This window comes from Heterodontus francisci, chromosome 27 (genome assembly GCF_036365525.1).
Source record: "Heterodontus francisci isolate sHetFra1 chromosome 27, sHetFra1.hap1, whole genome shotgun sequence".
NCBI classification, from domain to species: Eukaryota; Metazoa; Chordata; class Chondrichthyes; order Heterodontiformes; family Heterodontidae; genus Heterodontus; species Heterodontus francisci.
The window spans coordinates 32,973,232-32,994,819 of NC_090397.1; the positions used below are offsets into that span (position 1 = coordinate 32,973,232).

General features: G+C 40.2%; 1 protein-coding gene across 4 annotated transcripts in view; it reads right to left on the minus strand.

Annotated features, from left to right (window-relative positions):
- Positions 1-415: 415 nt before the first annotated feature.
- Positions 416-21,588, minus strand: part of cerk (ceramide kinase) — an 81,537-nt gene continuing 60,364 nt past the window's right edge. For all 4 annotated transcript variants that reach the window (XM_068059133.1, XM_068059132.1, XM_068059131.1 and 1 more), the window contains 5 exons: positions 19,924-20,029; positions 18,117-18,190; positions 16,870-17,075; positions 14,778-14,986; positions 416-6,687 (listed from right to left, as the gene is read on the minus strand). In XM_068059133.1, coding sequence (XP_067915234.1) covers positions 6,600-6,687; positions 14,778-14,986; positions 16,870-17,075; positions 18,117-18,190; positions 19,924-20,029 — 683 coding nt within the window. In that variant the 3' untranslated portion in view covers positions 416-6,599. The remainder of the gene's footprint in view (positions 6,688-14,777; positions 14,987-16,869; positions 17,076-18,116; positions 18,191-19,923; positions 20,030-21,588) is intronic.

A 21,588-nucleotide genomic window follows, 5' to 3' on the forward strand; every position in this document is an offset into this window, starting at 1 on the left:
TTTGATAAGAAGTGTTTCCCATTCCTTTGGGTTGGTTGTAAAAGTACAATTAATCAACTTGCTGCATTAACAAAGGCCTAACAGACAACAACAATCACCATCTCTCAAAAGAGCCAGGAGACTGCACTGCAGTGACTACTGCCATTCATCATAGCCATGCTGCAGAGAAGCTAATGCAGGTGAAGTATGGTGATGATTAAGGCTATTGGAAGGTACCAAATATGGAGACTGATGTCCTAGTCTGTAAAATCAAGAGATTAATCAAAAAGCAGGCTAAATTCAGAGATGGCAACTATCCACATCTTTGAAATGCACCACAGGGATTTCTCACCAACAGTAAAGAACCTGTACTTTCAAAATTGGATTTCAATTATATTGACACTGAATTTCTGTTTCTATCATAAGGCAAATCATAGACAATTTCGGGTCTTTATTATTTTAGCAAGCATAACAAAATCAGATTAAATAGATAGTATATTACAGAATATATCCATCACATACTTTAGAAATTAATTACAAAACACCCTAGTTAATAAAAGTTGTGGAATATTTTGAAAAAAGTCATTGAAAGCACAGGTCATGCAAGTGACCATGAAATTGTTGGATTGTCTTAAGAACCCAACTGGTTCACTAATGTCCTTTAGGGAAGGAGACCTGTCATCCTGGAGGGTGAAGAGCTTGGGAAGGAGTAGGAAGAGTTTAGTTGCACAATTTTTCTGTTAACGTAAGCAAAGGGCCAATTTCAAATATTTATTTGTTATAAAGTAAGTTTTCTCTCAGTTTTTTGCTACCTAGTTAAGCATTTTTAGTATTGTGCAAACTTAGCATTTCATACAAACATGCTGTTCATAATAAAATCATTTTGCTGAATTAATTCAGTATTTGCAAAGAGAAAAATCAAGTTTGGTTAAAAAAATTGTGAAAGCTAACTGAACATTAGAAATCAAATTTTAATGGGTGAACAAAAATAGTTCTAGTGCCTTAAAGGAAATGCTTGAAGTTTGTTTTTGAGCTACTGATCTGATTTCAGTGTTCAGATGAAAAACTGGACTAATGAACTAATAGCAACTAGTACAGTTCTTTGTCTTAAGACAAATGGGACACGCTTTCAACAATAAATATGCTTAATGAAAGAGAAACTACACATGAAATTTGTTGAACAATTTAGTAGCAAGAATTTTGGAAGGTTAACTGATAAACATGTTCTTCTGCAGTTTTTGCTGCATTTTGTTTGAATTCAGTTGCTGAATAAATAATTAAAAGGGTTATGATACAAACATATTTTAACTGGAGTTTGTGCAAACCCTAATTCAACTGAACACCCTGATCCATTGATTTCTTGACTAATTGGTTATGTATTTATTAGGCATCTAATATATTTGTAAAATAATTTAAATATAACAAAATGATGAAAATTGCAATTCCTTATACTTTTGCAATAAAATCAACGTGAAAATTTAACTCTTTTTACTGAGAATTTGGCTCGAATTCTCCAACTCCTGCTCCAGAAGGGTGGGAGTTGGGCTTCACTCATGATGCTCAACCCCAACCCATTCATTCCTTGTATACAGGACAGGCTCTAGGTTCGATCTCTGCCAGCAGGCAGGAGCTGTATACTGCAAAAGCAGAGAATTCAGTCAGTGGTGCAGCAGGGTTGCTGCTGCAGTACCAGAAGAAGTGGGGAACATTTAAAAAGGGACAAAATAAGCCAAATGATTAGCATTCAATTTGTTGTCAATACTTCAGCCAAGACCAAGGGCCTTCAACAGGTGAAAGATCTGGGTAAAATCAAGGGAGCAGAGGCAGCTACTAGGCCCTCTCCCTCCACCCAGCAATCTCGAGTCATCCATATCCCAGAGACCACTACCAGGTTTCTCCTGGTGGACCCAGCGAGTGGCAGTAAAAGCAAACTGAAGGCAAATGGGCCACAAATCCAGGACCTGCCTCCTGCTGGCATTTGCAGGTAGCAGATGTCAATGAAGAGTGCAGGAGGGCATGCCAGGAACCACACCAGGTATACCTAAATATTAGGTCTCAACTGGATGAAGCTACAACACAGCACTACTTGCATGCCAAACACTGGAAGTAACATGCAACGGACAGGGCTAAATGATCCCACAACCAACAGATCAGATCGAAGCTCTGCTGCAGTCCTGCCACACATCCAGTCATTTTTAAAAAATTCGTTTGTGGGATGTGGGCATCTCTGGCTAGGCCAGCATTTATTGCCCATCCCGAATTGCCCTTGAACTGAGTGGCTTGCTAGGCTATTTCAGACAGCATTCTAAGAGTCAACCACATTGCTGTGGGTCTGAAGTCACATGTAGGCCAGACCAGGTAAGGATTTCCTTCCCTAAAGGACATTAGTAAAAACCCAACTGGTTCACAACAATTGACAATGGTTTCATACTCATCATTAGACCAGCTTTTTAATTCTGCTGTGGTGGGATCATCCATTCACCATCATGAATGGTGGTGGACAATTAAACAACTGACAGGAGGAGGAGGCTCCACAAATATCCCCCATCCTCAACAATGGAGGAGCCCAGCACATCAGTGCAAAAGACAAGGCTGAAGAATTTGCATCCATCATCAGCCAGAACTGCCGAGTGGATGATCCATCTCAGCCTCCTCGTGTGGTTCCCAGCATCCAGCCAATCCGATTCACTCCACCTGATATCAAGAAATGGCTGAAGGCACTGGATACAAGAGCCCTGACAACATTCCGGCAATAGTACTGAGGACTTGTGCTCCAGAACCAACCATGCCCCTAGCTAAGCTGTGCCAGCACAGCTACAACATTGGCATCTACCCAGCAATGTGGAAAATTGCCTAGTATGTCCTGTGCACAAAAAGCAGGACAAATCCAACCCAGCCAATTACCATCTTAACAGTCTACTCCTGATCATTAGCAAAGTGATGGAAGGGGTCGTCAATAGTGCTATGAAGCGGCACTTGCTTAGCAATAATCTGCTCATTAATGCTCAGTTTGTGTTCCGCCAGGGTCACTCAGCTCTTGACCTCATTATAGCCTTGGTCCAAACATGGACAAAACAGCTGAACTCCAGAGGTGAGGTAAGAGTGACTGCCCTTGACATCAAGGCAGCATTTGACTGAGTATGGCATCAAGGAGCCCTAGCAAAACTGAGGTCAATGGTAATCGGGGGATAACTCTCCATTGGGTGGAGTCATACTTTGCACAAAGGAAGATGGTAGTGGTTGTTGGAGATCAATCGTCTCAGTCCCAGGACATCATTGCAGGAGTTCCTCAGGGTAGTGTCCTAAGCCCAACTTCCTTCAGCTGCTTCATCAATGACCTTCCCTCCATCATAAGGTCAGAAGTGGGGATATTTGCTGATGATTGCACAACGTTTAGCACCATTCATGACTCCTCAGATACTGAAGCAGCCCCTATCCATATGCAACAAGACCTGTACAACATCCAGGCTTGGGCTGATAAGTAGCAAATAACATTCGTGCCACACAAGTGCCGGGCAATGACCACCTCAAACAAGAGAATCTAACCATCTCTCCTTGACCTTCAATGGCATTACCATCACTGAATCCCCCACTAATCAACATTCTGGGGGTCACCATTGACCAGAAACTGAACTGGAGTAGCCACATAAATGCTGTGGCTGTAAGAGTAGGTAAACAGGAATTCTGCAGCGAGTAACTCATCTCCTGTCTCCCCAATGCCTGTCCATCATCTACAAGGCACAAATCAGGAGTGTGATGGAATACTCTCCACTTGCCTGGATAGGTGCATCCCAAACAACACAAGCAGCTTGACACCATCCAGGACAAAGCAACCCGCTTGATTGGCACCCCATCCACAAACATTCACTCCCTCCACCACCGACGCACAGTGGCAGAAATGCGTACCATCTACAAGATGCACTGCAGCAACTCACCAAGGCTCCTTAGACAGTACCTTCCAAACCCGCGACATCTACCACCTAGATGGACAAGGGGAGCAGACGCACGCGATCACCACCAGCCACGAGTTCCCTCCAAGCCACTCACCATCCTGACTTGGAACTATATCGCTGTTCCTTCACTGTCGCTGGGTCAAAATCCTGGAACTCCCTTCCTAAACAGCACTACTGGTGTACCTACACCCCAAGGACTGCAAAGGTTCAAGGCAGTAGCTCACCACCACCTTCTCAAAAGCAATTAGGGATGGGTAATAAATCCTGGCCTAGCCAGCAATGCCCACATCCCCCAAGCACAAAAAAAAAGACAGTTGCAAGCCCGACAGGAGAAGAAAAACTAAGGACAGGGCAGGGAGATGGTAGCAGTAGACCTCACGGATCAATTATCCTGACTTTTCATGCCTCATTTGAGGCAAGATAGTACAATAAAATCCAGCTCTCTTATACCTAAATTGTGTAAAGACAGCTCAACAAACTGAAATGTTTTGAAGCCGCATGGTTCAATCTTGCACCAGTTATGCAATTGCCAATCTAACTGAGCAAGTAAATCACACTGTTAGCTGCAAGATCTTCCACTTCTCACTATGTTTTATGGAAGCTTCCATGAGTGAATGAGTGTGTATGTCTGATAAAGGATTTGTGTGGATTTTTCTTGTTGCATGTCTCTAGATTTAATGTTTTTCCCTAAATTGTGATTTTTGCAATACTAGTTTCAACACCGAGTTTAAACTCATGAGAGTTGTGAGCTAAATTAAAGTTTAATTTGAAACAAGGTAAATGTTTGAAATTCCTTAATCTTGGGCAGGGTTGCTGGCCACAATCACTTTGAACACAATTCTCAGAAAGTAAATGGAAAATTTAAAAAAAAAATCAAAGTATAGAAATTGGAATTTGGAAATGACCAGTTTAAGCTTGGAATGATCCTGGGTACTCTTAGTTCAAATTGTGAAAAAAAGGGTTCTAAAGCTTGGAATCTGAAGAACAATTTACAGTGCTCTTTGTTTAAGCAAACCATGTGGTCCTTTGTTCCTTAGTTTTTTTAAGGTGCAGTAATGATGTCATTACATTCATTCATTTCCCTTCTCAAGAACTAATTATTTTTGAAATATTGGGTAAACATCATAGCTAATTTGCATACAGTAGGTTCCAAAATTTGCAAGATGAACGACCAGGGTAAGGTGGTTGGGGGGGCAGGGGTGGTATTGGGTGGCAGGAAAGAGAGGTGGAAGCAAAGAGTAATGCAAATACAATCAATCAATCTGACTATTGGTTTTACTTTAGTTTTTTCCATTTAGGGCATTTTGACTCACCAATCACTCACTTACAATCAATTTTAATAGTTTTTTCCCTACAAAAGTGATTTGGTCTACAAGCTAAATCAGTCATCAGAAAATGGCCTGCTGAATTAATTACCAGGAAACAAAGGCTTCTCTGTCCCTGAACATGAAACATTCTGAGCAGTTTGCACCAACAAACCAGGGAATGCTATGTGGGTCAAGCATTGAAAACAAAGCACACTCTACAAAGGCAGTGTGGATGATATCCATTCAAGCTATTTACATTAGCATCTTTTTAAGTTGTGTATAGCTAAAGAAAATACAGGTAACAACATATTCACAAACACAGATCACAAACAACCGTGACACATATTTTTGAAATGCACAGAAGTCTAATAAAACAAAACATTAATACTTGGTTTGCGAAACAAAGATCTACAGAGTCACTGCAGGAAGCAGCTCTGTGCTGCTATACAAAAGGTACTGAACATTCTTACAAGAGGAATGTAAAATACAGAAGCAGAATGATGAGTACTGCTTTCTGTAGTTCATCAGTTAGCTATAATCTATTAGTGCAATAACACTACTAGCTACATACTATTCACATAGTGAACACATACTAAGCTAAGTAAAGGCTAGCTTCGTCATGTACTACAACAATAAATATATTTCTATTTATGTACAAACTCAAATATTTAACAATTCAGCATTTATATATTTTTCTCTAATAGTTACTAAAATAAAGACTTCTCAAACTATAGCTTCTTTTTATCATTGCTTAGAAAGTACAATCAGATTGCATTGATAAGTTGCAAGGTGCAGTAAAAGAAATTGAAAAAGAAAATCAATTTTCAGTTCAAAGAATTTAGTTACAAAAGCATTCTGGAGCCCGGGCCAGAAAAACAGATAATCATGAAATCTGTAGTCTAGTTTTAAGTAGCAGTCAGTAAATGAGTACTGACAAATGCTCCAATTTAAAATGAGGCAGATTATAAGTGGCTTGCTTTTAAACACAGTTCCACTTTCTAAGTGTGCATTTTAATTTAAAAAAAATTATTCTGCCAATTTCCAAACCACGGCTTCTTGCAACAGAGCAATGGTATTGTTCACCTGTCTTGCTAAACCTGAAACACTGTACCTTAAACTTAAAGTATCCACTTGAAATGCAACTTAAATTAAAAATTGACAAGTTGAAATCTTGAAACTACAAATTAAATTTGTTTTTTTCCGTTTCTTCCAATGCTTACACTTTGTGTAATAAATATTACTGGCTACCACCAGTAAATTAATTTAGAAACACAAGATTACACAGTAAGTTTCAAAACTTAAATACTCAATTTTAAACTTTGATATAAATGGTTTGTAGAGTTCTTAGTCTGAAATCTGCTTAAACGACAAACGAATTGCTAATGTCCTTCTGCATAGAAAGCTCTTCTATTCCTCTTACAAAAAGCCTCAACAGCTGGCAGTGAACCCTACAAAGAGAAATAAAATAAAATTAATAAGATAAAAATATTTATTTACCTTTCAACTTGAATAATTAGAGAACAGGAAAAAAAAGTGGGAACAAGACACTAGATGAGAGAGATGGGTGGTAGGACCCTAGGAAGTACAGAGGGGCAGAGGGACCTTGGTGTACTTGTCCATACATCACAGGTAGATAAGGTTGTTAGGAAGGCATATGGGATACTTGCCTTTATTAGCTGAGGCATAGAATATAAGAGCAGGGAGGTTATGATGGAGCTGTATAAAACGCTAATTAGGCCACAGCTGGAGTACTGTGTACAGTTCTGGGCACCACACTATAGGAAGGATGTGATTGCACTGGGGAGGGTGCAGAGGAGATTCACCAGGATGTTGCCTGGGCTGGAGCATTTCAGCTATGAAGAGAGACTGAATAGGCTAGGGTTGATTTCCTTAGAGCAGAGAAGGCTGAGGGGAGACATGATTGAGGTATACAAAATTATGAGGGGCATAGATAGGGTAGATAAGAAACCTTTTCCCTTAGCGGAGGGGTCAATAACCAGGGGGCATAGATTTTAAGGTAAGGGGCAGGAGGTTTAGAGGGGATTTGAGGAAAGAATTTTTCACCCAGAGGGTGGTTGGAATCTGGAACACACTGCCTGAAGGGGTGGTAGAGGCGGGAACCCTCACAACATTTAAGAAGTATTTAGATGAGCATTTGAAATGCCATATCATACAAGGCTACGGGCCAAGTGCTAGAAAATGGGATTAGAACAGTTAGGTGCTTGTGGGCCTGTTTCTGTGCTGTGTAGCTCTATGACTATGTGTCATGGCTATATCTTTTCATGAGTATTACTGAAAAAGTATGAATTTAAAAACATTTTTTTTGAAACCAATGTCGTGTTAAACACTTTAGCAAACTGGCTAAACTGACAAGATCTAGGTCTAAAAATGTGCACTGTGAAGCTGCTCCATAAAAGTGTGGTCTCCTGAGGATTGTGTGTACCAAGTTGCAATAACAGTGCAAATAAGGACAGAGGGACAATGCGAGCAAACTATAATGAGGAAAACACAAAACACTGATCAAAGCTGCAGAGGCAGATAGATTCTACATTGCACTGAAGACTCCCTTCTACAATTTTGTTTGCCATTAGTGTTAACTTAAGTGTGACGATAAGATAGTTGTTATAATGCTACTTAATAATGCCTTCTTTGATGTAATCACTCATTGTTAAGCAATTCGTTGTCAAAGCAAACACACAAATCAATTATATCCACAAAATGCATTAGCTTCTCATTTCCAAAAATCAATAATGGCATTGCTGAGAGATTAAAGCATATAAATGCAGTCCAATTAAATTAATATGCATTCTGTTGAAAGAATGCCAATTTAATAATGTTTTCTGCTTGAACAGATTTGATCATTGCATTCCCAAAGATGATTTATATCGATTCAGACAACTGGGGTACGTGGAAAGGTTTATTCCTGTACATTTCATTTAGGACAGTTTCAATATTAGCCAATAAATACTTTAGCACAGGCAACAATATTGTTTATCCTAGTCAGAAATTTTAACCCTTATCTCGGCAAAATCAACAGTATTTCCGTATGAGTTGAACAAACCAGTGTTTAACTTTCAAATTGAAAACTGCACTGAAACTCTTTTAGAACTTTAGCACAATGGTATAGATGTTCACCTTTGAAATCCACGTTCCTCTCTAAAATAAGCAAGTTACTTTGTCAGCAATCTGCCTTTGGTTTGCATCACATTTCCAGTAAAAGACAGGATTGAACAATTGATGACAAGTGAGCTTGGTACAATGCAATGGAACTAACATCTAGAACAGTAATGGTGCTGTTGTTGTCTGGTGAACTGATCTCTACCAGAAGAGGCCGAATCCCAACTCCCTATTTCCTCCTATGTCCCCAGACCATGGCCCCCACCACCGAACATCAAGCCATCGTCTCCAGGACCGTCATTAACCTCATCTCTTCTGGAGATCCTTCCTCCACAATCTCCATCATAGTCCCTTAACAGCTCGCTTCTACCTCCTTCCTAAGATCCACAAATAGGACTGCGCCCTGGCAGACCTATCGTTTCATCCTGTCCCTGCCCCACTGAACCAATTTCTTCCTATCTTGACTATTTTTTCCTCCCATTGTCCTGTCTCTTCCGACTTACATCTGTGACTCTTCCAACGCCTCCATCACTTCAACAGCTTCCAGTTTGCTGGCCCTAACTGTCTCCTCTTCACCGCGGACATCCAATCTCTACTTACCTCCATTCCCCCACCAGGATGCTCTGGGCGCACTCTGCTTCTTTCTTGAATGGAGGCCCAACCAGTCTCCATCCACCACCACGCTCCCATACCTGGCTGATATTGTTCTCACTTTGAACAACTTGTCCTTTAACTCCATTAGCTTCCTTCAAATAAAAGGTGTTGCTATGGATACCACAGGCTAAACCTGTCTCTCTGTAGGATGTGTGAAACATTCCTTGTTCCAGTCCTACTCTGGCCCTCTCCCTCACGTCTTTTTCCAGTACTTTGATGATTGTATTGGTTCAGTTTCCTTCTCTCACGCTGAACTGGAAAATTTCATCAACTTTGCTTCCAATTTCCACCCTTCTCTCCCCTCCAGATGGTCCATCTCCAAATCATTCCCTTTCTTGACGTCTCTGTCTCCATTTCTGGGGATAAGCTAACAAATATTCTTTATAAACCCACAGACTCCCACAGTTACCTCAACTCCACTTCCTCGCACCCTGCTTCCCGGAAGGACTCCATTCCATTATCCCAGTTTCTCTGTCTCTGTCACATCTGTTCTGATGATGCAACCTTCTACACCGGTGCATCTGCTAGGTCTTTCTTTTTACTCAACTGAGGACTTGCCCGCCAACGCGGTTGATGGGATCCTCGACATAGTCAGTCCTATTTCCTCACTTCTGCTCTAATCTGTCCCCTCCTCTTGTCTTCGCTTTCCACCCCACCAACCTCCATAATCAACAGATCATCCTCCGCCACTTCCAGCATGATGCCAAACACATCTTCCTGTTCCCTCCACTTTCAGCATCCTGAAGGGACCATTCCCTTTGCAACATTATGGTCCACTCCTCAATCACTCCTGACCTTTCACCTTCCCAAGGCACCTTTCTATGCAAGCGCAGTAGATACATCTGCCATTTTACCTCCTTACCACACGAGGCCCCAAAATACTCCTTCCAGGTGTAACAGTGATTTGTGTACTTTTAATTTAGTATACTGTATTTGCTGCTCACAATTTGGTCTGCTCTACACTGGGGAGACCAAGAGCAGATTAGGCGATTGCTTTGTGAAACATCTCCGTTCAGTGACCACAAGCTTCCGGTCGCCTGTCAGTTTAATTCTCCATCTTGCTCTCATGATGGTCTCTCTGTTCTTGGCTTCCTGCAGTGTTTCAATGAAGCTGAACCTGAGCTCTAGGAACAGCACCTTATCTTTTGATTAGGTACTCTACAGCCTTCTAGATTCAACATTGTTCAATCATTTCAGACCATAATCTCTGCACCCATTTTGTTTCCTTTTCTTTTCATGTTTCGTTCTTGCTCTTTTTCTCCTATTCTTCTTTCTGATGCCAGCTGTTCATCTGTCTGCTATTTACACCACCTGTAGACACACCTTTTGCTTCTTTACTTGTTCCATTACTATTCCCTTTGGCCCGGCACAATCAACTCTTTTGTCATTTAATCTCTCCTGTCTTCCACCCTATCACAAATGTTCCCTTTTGTTCCTTTTCCACCTTCCCCCCCTTTTATTTGCTTAAAACATTTCTAACTTTTCCCAGTTCTGATGAAAGGTCATCAACCTGAAATGTTAACTGTTTCTCTCTCCAAAGATGCTGCCTCACCTGCTGAGCATTTACAGCAAATTCTGTTTTTATTATCTGGAAAAGTAAGAGCCAGACATTGTAGTACAGGTCAGTACCAACTAGAGGGAAGGTATTGAGGTCCTAGGGTCAGATTTTCAGGAGTTAGGGAGGAAGTTTAAAAAGTCAGACCTCGAAGGTAGTAATCTCTGGATTACTCCCAGTGTCATATGTTAACCAATCGGAATATAGGGAGGATCAATGTGCGGCTTAAGGCATGGTGCAGGAGGGAGGGCTTCAGATTCTTGAGGCATGTGTGGCAGGAGGCACCTATTCAAAAGGGATGGTTTGCACCTCAACAGGACTGGGACCAATGTTCTCGGGGAAGACATTCACTTGTGTGGTGGGGAGGGTTGAAATTAAATTGCTAGGGTGTGGACATGAGCATATAGAAGTAGGAAGGAGGAATAAGGTGCATAAAGGGAGACAGACAGAGTGCTGGATAGTACTAGGAAAGGAAGTAGTACCATATTAGATAGAAGCAGATTAAGAAGGACTACGAGGAACTCAAAGACAGGTTTAGAATGCATGTACGTAAATGCACAAAGGTGAATAAGGTTGGTGAACTGTAAGCACAAATAGCAGTGCTGGAATATGATGTGGTGGCAATAACGGAAACGTGGCTTAAAAACCGTGAGGACCGGCCATGATACGAATTGTTCAAAAAAAGATAGGGAAGGAAAAAAGGGGTGGCAGCACTGATTCAAGAAGACATTGTAGTGTTCGAAAGAGAGGATGCCCTAAGGGGGCAAGAACAGAATCCATTTTGTTCGACTTGAGAAGCAAGAAAGGTATGATCACACTACTAGGGGTATTCTACAGGCCTCCAAATACAGTCAGAAGAGATAATCTGCACGGAAATCACAGACGTGTAAAAACTATGGAGTGATGATAGTGGGGAACTTTAATTACCCAAATATCAATTGGGATAAATGTTAGAATAAAGGGAAAGGAGGGGGGTGGAATTTCTGAAATGTGTTCAGGAGAACTTCCTTGACCAATATGTTTTCAGTCTAACTAGGAAGGTGGCAATGCTAGATCTGGTGCTGGGGAATGAGGTGGCCCAAGTAGACCAAATGTCTATGGGTGAATACTTGGGTAAGAGGGATCATTGTATCATAAGATTTAGATTAATTATGGAGAAGAGCAAGGAATAATCTAATATGGACTTCCAAGTTGGAAAAAGGCTAATTTCAATGGGATGAAAGAGGATCTAGCCAGGGTAAAATGAAACCAAAAACTGACAAGAACAACTGTAACAGAAAATGGGCAATCTTAAGGAGGAGTTGTTACAGCCTAGGTACATTCCAACAAGGACGGAAGATAGGGGAACCAAAGCCAGGGCTCTTTGGATGATAAGGGAGACAGAATGTAATGAAACATACAAAAAGAGCGTATGATGCATGTCAGGTGAATTCTTCAAGTGAGAACCAGGCTAAATACATTGACAGGGGGAGTGAAAGGAAAATCAGACTGGCAGAGAGAATATGAGAATACCAGGGCAAACATAGGGAACTCAAAAATCTTCTACCAGCATGTACATAGGAAGCGCATAGTAAGAGGTAGGGTGGGGCCAATTAGGGACAAAGAGCATGATATATGCTTAAAGGTGCGGGGCAAGGCTAGAATACTTAATGAGTACTTTGTACTGGAGTTTATGAAGGAAGAGGGGGCTGACAAAATATTGGTAGAAGTGGAACGGTAGGGGTAATGGATGGGGTGAAAAATGAATGGCAGGATATACCCGAAAGGCTGGCTATGTTTACAGTGGATAAGTCGCCTGGTCCAGATAACTTGCCTCCCAGGTTGCTAAAGAAAGTGGGGTGGAGATAACAGAAGGACTTGCCATAATCTCCCCTCGATACAGGGGAGGTACCAGAGGATCGGAGAGTGGCAAATGTGACACCCTTGTACAGGCCAGTTAGTTTATCAATGGTGGGTAAGCTTTTAGAATCAATAATTTGGGGGGTGGGGGGTGAAATCAATAGCCATTTGGAAACGTTTGAGTTAATTAAGCAGAGTCAACACAGATCATGCTTGACCAATCTAATTGAATTATTTGATGCAGTAAAAGAGAAGGCTGATGAAGGGGATGCAATGAATATCATCTGTATGGATTTTAAGAAATAGTTTGACAAAGTACCACTTAAGGTTGGTTTTCAAAATTGAGGCTCATGGAATAGGAGGATCAGTGTCAGCTTGGATACAAAATTGGCTTAAGTACAGAAAACAGCAAGTCGTGGTAAATGGTTGCTTTTCAGATTGGAAGATGATGGTAGACAGTGACATTCCCCAAAGGTCAGTGCTAGACTATATAAAATATGACTTAAATATTGCAATACAGAGTAACATTTCGAAATATGCCAGTACCGAACTTAGAGGTGTGGCAGTGAGGATCATACCAATCGATTGCAACAGGACAGAGATAGGCTAACAGAATGGGCAGAGAAGTGGCAGATGGAATTCAATAAGAGAAGTGTGAGGTGATGCATTTTGGCAGAAGGGCTAGGAAGAGGCAATATTGACTTAATGGCAGAGTTCTAAAGAGTGTGCATGGATAGAAGGACCCTTGAAGGTGGCAGGATATATTGGGAGCGTAGTTAGCAAAGCATATGGTATCTTGGGCTTCATAAATAGTGGTACAGAGTACAAAGGCAGGGAAGTTATGCTGAACCTTTATAAAACTCTGGTTAGGCCACAAATAGAGTATTGCTTCCTGTTTTGGTTGCCACACTTTAGGAAGGATGTGAAGGTCCTTGAGAGGGTGCAGAGTAGATTTACCAGAATGGTTCCAGGGATGAAGGATCTTGGCTACAAGGTTAGGTTGGAGAAGCTGGTATTATTCCCCTTGGAGCAAAGGAGATTGAGGGGAGATTTGATATAGAGGTGTACAAGAATATGAAAGGCTTCTATAAGTTAGACAAGGAAAAGCTGTTCCTACTAACTGATCATACGAGGACCAGGGGACACAGATTTAAAGTTTTGGGCATGAATTGCAGAGGGGATGTGAGAACAAAGTTTTTTTTTTAAAAAAGAGAGTGGTAATTCGCTGCCTACTAGTTGGAAACAGAGACAATTAATGATTTTAAAAGGAAATTGCTTGGCACTTCTGGGAAATAAACATGCAGGGCTACAGGAATAGAGCAGGGAATGGACTAAATGGATTGCTCTACAGAGAATCACATGGCCTCGATGGGCTGAATGGCCTCCTGTGTGTAGTGACTATGATAGCTTTAGCATTACAAGCTGTCCTGCATTGGTCCTTCCACCATGCTGAAACAAGTCAGCGGAAAAGCTGATAAGGAAATCTGAGTTTTTTCAATGACACTTATGTATCATCTTAAAACTACATATGTGGACATTCTTATACATCCAGAGTTTTGCCTACCTTGACTGGAAGGAGAGAGAAGCAGTCATTGGTGAAGCAACAAACCTCCATTGGGTTGAGTATGATGCATCTCCATGGTGCAGTCAACAGGATGCTGGCAATATGGTGAGTTGGGCAGCTCAGCAGGGATTCCTCATACCTTCTGCCCATCACAGGTCAATATTGTAATTATTAGAGTAGGCCTAAATGGACCAGCAACATAATGCCTACCAGTACACGTGCATGGTTTTAGCCTTTTAAACTCCAGCAGTACCTCTAAAGTCATTGAAGGGCCCCAAGACTTCGCTTTTTCCAATCTGTGCTTACATTTTCTGGGCTGAGGTAAGAGGGTGTAGATAAATAGGATGTATGCCTATGCAAGGAACAATGCATTCCGTGACAGGTAAACACAAAACTTGTGTGGATTTATCAATGATTTGGTTTGGAAATTCTAAATTTGGGGACAGATGGGTTTCTGTATGTGTTAGCTATCTTATATAAGATAATGTATTCATCCCAGGTACTTTTCTGTTTAGTTTGGAAAGTTCAAGATGAATGATAGGTCTATGTTGCGAAGTGATTACACTATCTCACTGGTTCTCAGAGACAATCATATTGAATACACTCGATGTACAAGAATTAATTAGCTATTTAAACTTCAAAACTTTTATCAGCTGAAAATCTGAAATATCCATTTCATTGATTTAAGTCACTGGATCACACATTAGTGAACAGTGGCAAATTAATTTCTCATGAAGTCAGTGACCCTGTAGTCTTTCTGTGCAATTGTCTGACAGACTGGGACAATGCATTAGACAATAAACACATACCTCACTTCGATGGCTGCATGCTTAATTATCTCGCCATCACAGTTCCAACTGCTATGAATCTGTGTACAGCTGCAGGTGGGATGATCCCTACAGATCTGGCCAAAGAGATTTTTACCAACATCCTGGATATCACTGTCCTCCTCGTCACAGTATTTTGGTGTAAATTTGAATTTCTTCACACGGTGAACCTCAACAAATGCAAGGTCAAACTGAAATATCAGAAGCATAATGTTCTGAATGTTAAAACTTTTGAATGCATAGGTTTATCATATAATACTTGATTAAATACTGAATTTAAACACTTAAAGAGTTCAATACGGAGGAGATTCTGCAGTCAGAGTTTTTTCACACCCCTACGGTTATACATTAGCACCCTCCATCAAATTACAGATGTTACATATTTGACGAATTTTCCCAGTTGTCTGCTTAATAAGGTGTTGTCAAATTCTGATCAGTTGCTAGGATGACATAATATTCTGGTGTTACATTGCTGAAATTAACATGCGTCTTCAAGCTATCACTTGACACCACATTGTGAATAACCTTTGATATAGTCCATTTTTTTTCTACCGGTATATACATTGGCATGCAACTCATAACTAAAAGCAGAGTGTGCCGATTTGAGTCAGCACAATCTGTATGCTTAATGTAAGCTTTTTTGAATAGTAATTTATGCGAAGGATTATTTTCAAGATTGTAATGTTATCAATTTGCAAATGCTTAATCTTTACTACATTTCTTTAAGATCACAATATTACAGTTATTCTGTATTCGCGTACATGCAGCATTCGACACATGCAACAAAAATCTACTCCACAGAATAAATCCAATGTGCCTAGCTTTTAAAAAAACTTAAGAAAAAAAATCAACCTGTGATACAAATGAGATACTCAGGTGAATAACACACCAACTGTTGTTTCTCAGTCAAATAATAACTCCAAAGATTTATCCTATACACGAACACTAATGACTGCCCACTACAATGAAGTTAATTCAAAGGACCCTTCAGTGGAGATAAAACACTGAGATAGTTTAAGGATTAGGGAAGACCACGTATTCTTGTAAATAACACTTCAAGTTTAAATGAACTTAAGCATTTAAATTAAATTTAAAGTCAATTATATGTTCCCAGCTAACACTATGAAACAAGAAGTAACTTTATCTCTGCCCAAGACAAAGCCTAAAATGATACAATTCCACGTTAGTCATGCCATTAAACATGATTTCAGATTAGTTCTTTAAGAATTTTATCATGCATTAGACTGTAGAGAGAAGATACTACAGAAGCCTAACTGTTTAAAAGACTAGTTATTGATTTTAAAAGGTGTTGAACCAACTCAAGAAAATCCTCTCCACCTTACTTCTTGGTTGTTGCAAAAAAAGGTCCTTATTAGGTGCTGTATTGATATATGTACATATAAAAACACGGCTGCTCAAAGACAAAAGTTAGTACTCAATAAATCAGAGTTTTCTACCCACTATTTATTGCAATAATCTGTAACATTTAAATCGTAAAATTTGAATCTTCTCACTTTTGTTTGTGGCTCATTATTGATTAAACTCAATTGAATTCCATTTTGCAAGTTTAGATAGAGACACAAACAACCTCAAAGGAATTTTATTGGTTTGAATTGTTCTACTTAAATTACATGACCATGTGACAAATCTATATAAAAGGGAGATGTGAAATGCATAGCAGGTCATTCAGCACCTGCAAACAAAGACCCATTAAAAGTTTTGAGTACAAGATATTTCTTTAAAACTCAAACCTGAAGAATTCACCTGTATTTTCTCTTGATTGAATGATGTGCTGTATTTTTGTTTTTGATTTTAGATTCCACGGTTTTAATGTTAGTATTTACTCATCTTGGTTTAGTCTCAACTTGCTAATTCTGTCAAATTACCATCTTCCTAATACTATAACTTGAAAGAAAATGCTTTTCCTCAAGTAGAGGATGGACCATTATACAAATATATGCATTGTACAGACTGTAAGAAAAAACTGTAGTGATTCTTTACAGTGGGGTTATAGGGCTGTTATTTTATATTTTTATCCATATAGCATTAAAAGAAAAATGAAATTGATCAATACCTGGTCATCATTGTTTGTGTGCCTGATAAGATGCCTCAGGAAACTGAATCTTGAACATTTGCGCACTAAAATAAGGTCAATGGTTCCATCAGCCAAGTGTGCTGCTGGTGAAAGACCCTTAGGAGACTTTGGACATGCACAACTCATATTTGCCAAATTTATGGCCAGGAATTTTCCTCTGATCCCTTTCCACTGTTGTTGCTCTTCTAAAATAAGAAACAAACGTTCACATAAACCAGTGAGGCACAGACCACATAATCTTTACTCTCGCACCTGCACCAATGCGTTTTTTTCATATCACAGCCTAGACATTAAGTGACATCAGGCCATTAGACAAGGAGAACATCACAGCTGTGAGTGATCATGAATCCTCAATGAATGGTCACAAGCAAGCAAATGCAGTAGGTGTCACTGATTGTAATTAGGAGAGCAGTAACCATACAAATTTTCTCATGTCCAGTACAGCGATCTCAAACGGGTCTGCGAAATAAGTGAATGAGCAGCAGCTGGAGAGTTTGTGAGCAACTGGATGAAAATCATATTAGTCATTAGCAGCATTTTCACGAGCCTGTGGGTATTGTTGATGTTCGTGAATAAACTAGTGACTGCTCATTGTTCCTTCTAGCGCTTCCTCACCTCAGTCACTGCCCTTGCAAGGGACTATTTTAAATACTCGTGAACATGCTACGACTGATGTGATCCTTATCCAATTATGGCACAACATCTCACCAATGAAACAATGACAATTAGGGATTTATTTCTTAAGTCTTTTTTTCTATAAAACCTTTCCTGTACACATGAGCAACAGCAAAAGAAAGCAAACAAAGATTTTGTTATGGCCGCTGAGACAGTGGGAAATATCTGAATCTGGCTGGGGTCTTTGGGTTAGTCTGGAGTTATACCGCATGCTGTGCATTTGAATTGATGTCTTACATCTGGGTACTTTGGTGTGGAACGTGCAAAAACCCACCCCACCAGCCCAAAATTGCTGGCACACCTGGGGATTCACATTGACACAAAGAACAAAAAAAATAAAGACTTGCAGTTTTACAGCACTTCAGTATTTAAAAATAAAAACCAGTCACATGCACTCATTAAACACTTGCTCTCACCATTCTCAGCAAATTACATTATCAATTGACATAAATAACTTTCCCATGCATTACATGCAATAGAAGCAAAACCTTTAAAGTACGTGGATAAGTCAGTTAAATAATTCATCTGACCATAAACATTTCAGATCTTACCATCAACATATTTGAATTCTCTTTCTTTTTGTGGTATTCTCAACTGCTCTCCACTGCATTTGCAGATGTGACACCTGAAAGAAGAGTATTCCATGATGTTTTTTCACCAAGTCTGAAGAAAACACAACAGTAGCAAGTTCTACCGAATACAGATTGGGCTAGATTTTGTGGCAAATATAATAGCGAGTAAATCGGACAGCAATCTCTGGTTTCCGCACATGCACAGTTAAATGCAGAAATCAGGAAGTTAATGTCCGAACTTTGCTACACTGGCATCTTGCTGAAAGACTTAGTGTTCACATATATGAAGTTGCTGTATATATCCACTAAAAACACCAGGGAAAGTTAGGACTCATTCATTCAATGGTAAGTGAATGTTTAAATAGATTAACAGGCCTTAATTACTGCTAAACCACCACTCTGGCACTGAAAAGTTACTTCTAAAAAATGTGGAGTCACATTCCCTCAGACTTTAGTTTTCTTGGAGATTGAAAATAATTTTAAAAAGTACATTCATTTTTCTTTTTCTTAGTCTCTTATCTCGCTCAATCCTGTATTCCTTTCCCTCTTTGTTTTGCTTCCTGCTCAATTTGGTATTGAATTTGATATTCTAACTGGCATTTCCTGGTTTCGACTGCATCTTAATAAGGATGCTTCAATCTGATTGGTTAAAGTAATACACAGTTGCTTGCCTTGTAGAGGGTGCTGCAGTGTTTTGACACTAAACATTTGCAAGTCGCAGTGCAAAAGCCCACAGAAAGTTTGTGGACAAGTGCAATTAATGGTGAGTGCCATTAGAAAGACACTAGTCGTTAGAAACATGGAACATAGTACATGGGCGCACAGTAGCATGTTTGCGAGCATTTAAAATAGTCCCTTGTGAGGGCGGTGACTGAGGTGAGGAAGCGCTAGTAGGAATGATGGGCAGTCACTAGTTTGTTCACTATCAACAATACCCACAGGCTCGTGAAAATGCTGCTAATGACTAATGTGATTTTCATCCGATTGCACACGACATCCCCGGCTGCTGCTCTTTCATTTATTTCGCAGACCCCCTGGCAAGTGTCTATGGACCCGTTTCAAAGTCATTGTACTATGTTCCATGTATATGTTACCTTTGTTTGATAATGCAATTATCTTAATCATTTTACACAATCAATAATAGGCATTTAAGTATTATTTTTCCCTTAATAGAATAAATCCATTGTTTATAATTACAAGTATTATTGTCTGTTCAACTATATTGTCTTTTTTAAAAATATATTCGTTCATGGGATGTGGGTGTCGCTGGCCAGGCCAGCATTTATTGCCCATCCCTAATTGCCCTTGAGAAGGTGGTGGTACAACCGAGTGGCTTGCTAGGCCATTTCAGAGGGCATGTAAGAGCCAACCACATTGCTGTGGGTCTGAAGTCACATGTTAGCCAGACCAGGTAAGGACTGCAGATTTCCTTCCCGAAAAGGATATGAGTGAACCAGATGGGTTTTTACAACAATCGACAATGGTTTCATGGCCATTAGACTAGCTTTTAATTCCAGATTTATTAATTGAATTCAAATTCCACCTTCTGCTGTGGTGGGATTTGAACCAATGTCCCCAGAGCAATACCCTGGGTCTCTGGGTTATTAGTCCAGTGACAATACCTCTACGCCACCGCCTCCCCCTGTCTCCTGACAGGTTAGTTAATACAATCTGATTCCCCTGAACAAAATTTCAGAAAAAATGGTCAAACTACATCAAAATAAATGTTCAATATACATCACCTTGGTTGGGGATGGATTAGAATATGCAATGCCAGAGTGCTTACCCAGCTGTACATGGACTCTGATCTCTTGGACTGCCAAGTGTTTCAGTTGCTGGTAAATAGGAAATTGCTCCCTCATAGCTGTGGTGAGATATAAAGGTCTTGAAACCTATTAAAAAGAGAAACTAGTGAAAGATTGGATTTTGAATCAATGGTTGATTTTAACTACAGAAGTCAAAATCCATATTGTTCCACAGATGCTGGGTTTTAACAACAATGACGACAAAAAAACAGTGGCAATGACATACAGTGCCCTTAATATAACCAAACATCTCAAGGCACTCAACAAGAGCAACTTATCAAAGAAAATGTGACATACAGCCATATAAAGGATAGGTGATCAAGAGCTTGGCCAGAGGTAGGTTTTAAGGAGTATCTTAAAGAAGGATAGAGATGTAGAGAGCTTAGCGAGGAAAATCCAGAGCTTTGGGGCCGAGGCAGCTAAAGGCACGCCCAATGAGGGGCGTAGAGAAATCGGAGATGTGCAGGAAGCCAAAATTGGAAGAGCAGAGAGACCAGGCAAGGTTTAAGGCCTGGAGGAGGTTACACAGATAGTAGAGGGCAAGGCCATGGAAGGATTTGAAAATGAAGATGAACATTTTTTTAAATAGAGACATTGCCAGACCAGGAGCCAATGTAGGTCAGCAGGCACAGGGACAGGACTTGGAGAGAGTTAGGAAGAGGGTACCAGAGTTTGGATGAGTTCATATTTACGAAGAGTGCAAGGTGGTTTGGCAGTGGGGAAATCATTGCAATAGTTGAATCTAGGAGGTAACAAAGGCAAGGATGAGGTTTATAGCAGCATTTAAGGTGAATCAGCGGAAATGGAGGACATTAGAGTTAACGTAAATAGATAATATTGTTCCGACCAGGTGAGAAAGGGGTCTTGGGGTTCCCTCTCAGCCTTGATCTGGTTTAACCATAACAGGGTTTAATTTTCAAAAACACTATTTTTAGCTCCCCCTCAGGGAATCCTTGTTCACTGCTTTCCAATTGTAAGGCAAAGAAATCAGACAGATTTTCTTAGATTTAAACAAAAAAGGTGGAAGTTTATTAATCTTAAACTCTAATTCGGTTAACGACTATGAATACACGACGCAACCACGCTAGCAAGCATACGCGATAAATACACAAGCAGATACAGACAGAAAAAGTAGAAAGAATAAAGGGGAAAAGTTTGAGACAATAGCTGCGTTTTAGTTACGGTCCCTTTGAGTTTGATGTAGTGTCTTTGGTTGACGGTACGTCTTGCCGTTTTGTTGGGGCTCAGTGCTCGCTTTAAAACCTGTTTCGATGCAGCAGTCCTTTCTCTCGAGATTTAAGCGACTTCAGTGGAACCGGAGATTAGTAAAAGAGAGAGTGCCAGACAGGAGGGAGATGAGAGACTCTTGTTCCAAGTTCAGTTGCAATCTGCAGTCTGACCCAAGCTGTCCTGTGAGCAGTTCAAAAACAGACCTGGGCCAGCAGGTTAGTAATGTGACTCACTTTATTTTAAAAACAAACTCTTGCACTTGTGGATTCCAAAGCTCTCGGTGGGGGGTGTAGTGCTGTCTCTTACACCGACAAGATGTAGATCACAATTGCCTAGACCAATCTCTGTTAATTGAATCAGTGAGCAATTCCTTTGTCCCTCCAAGCACTGTCTTAGTATGCAAATGTTTTTCCAGC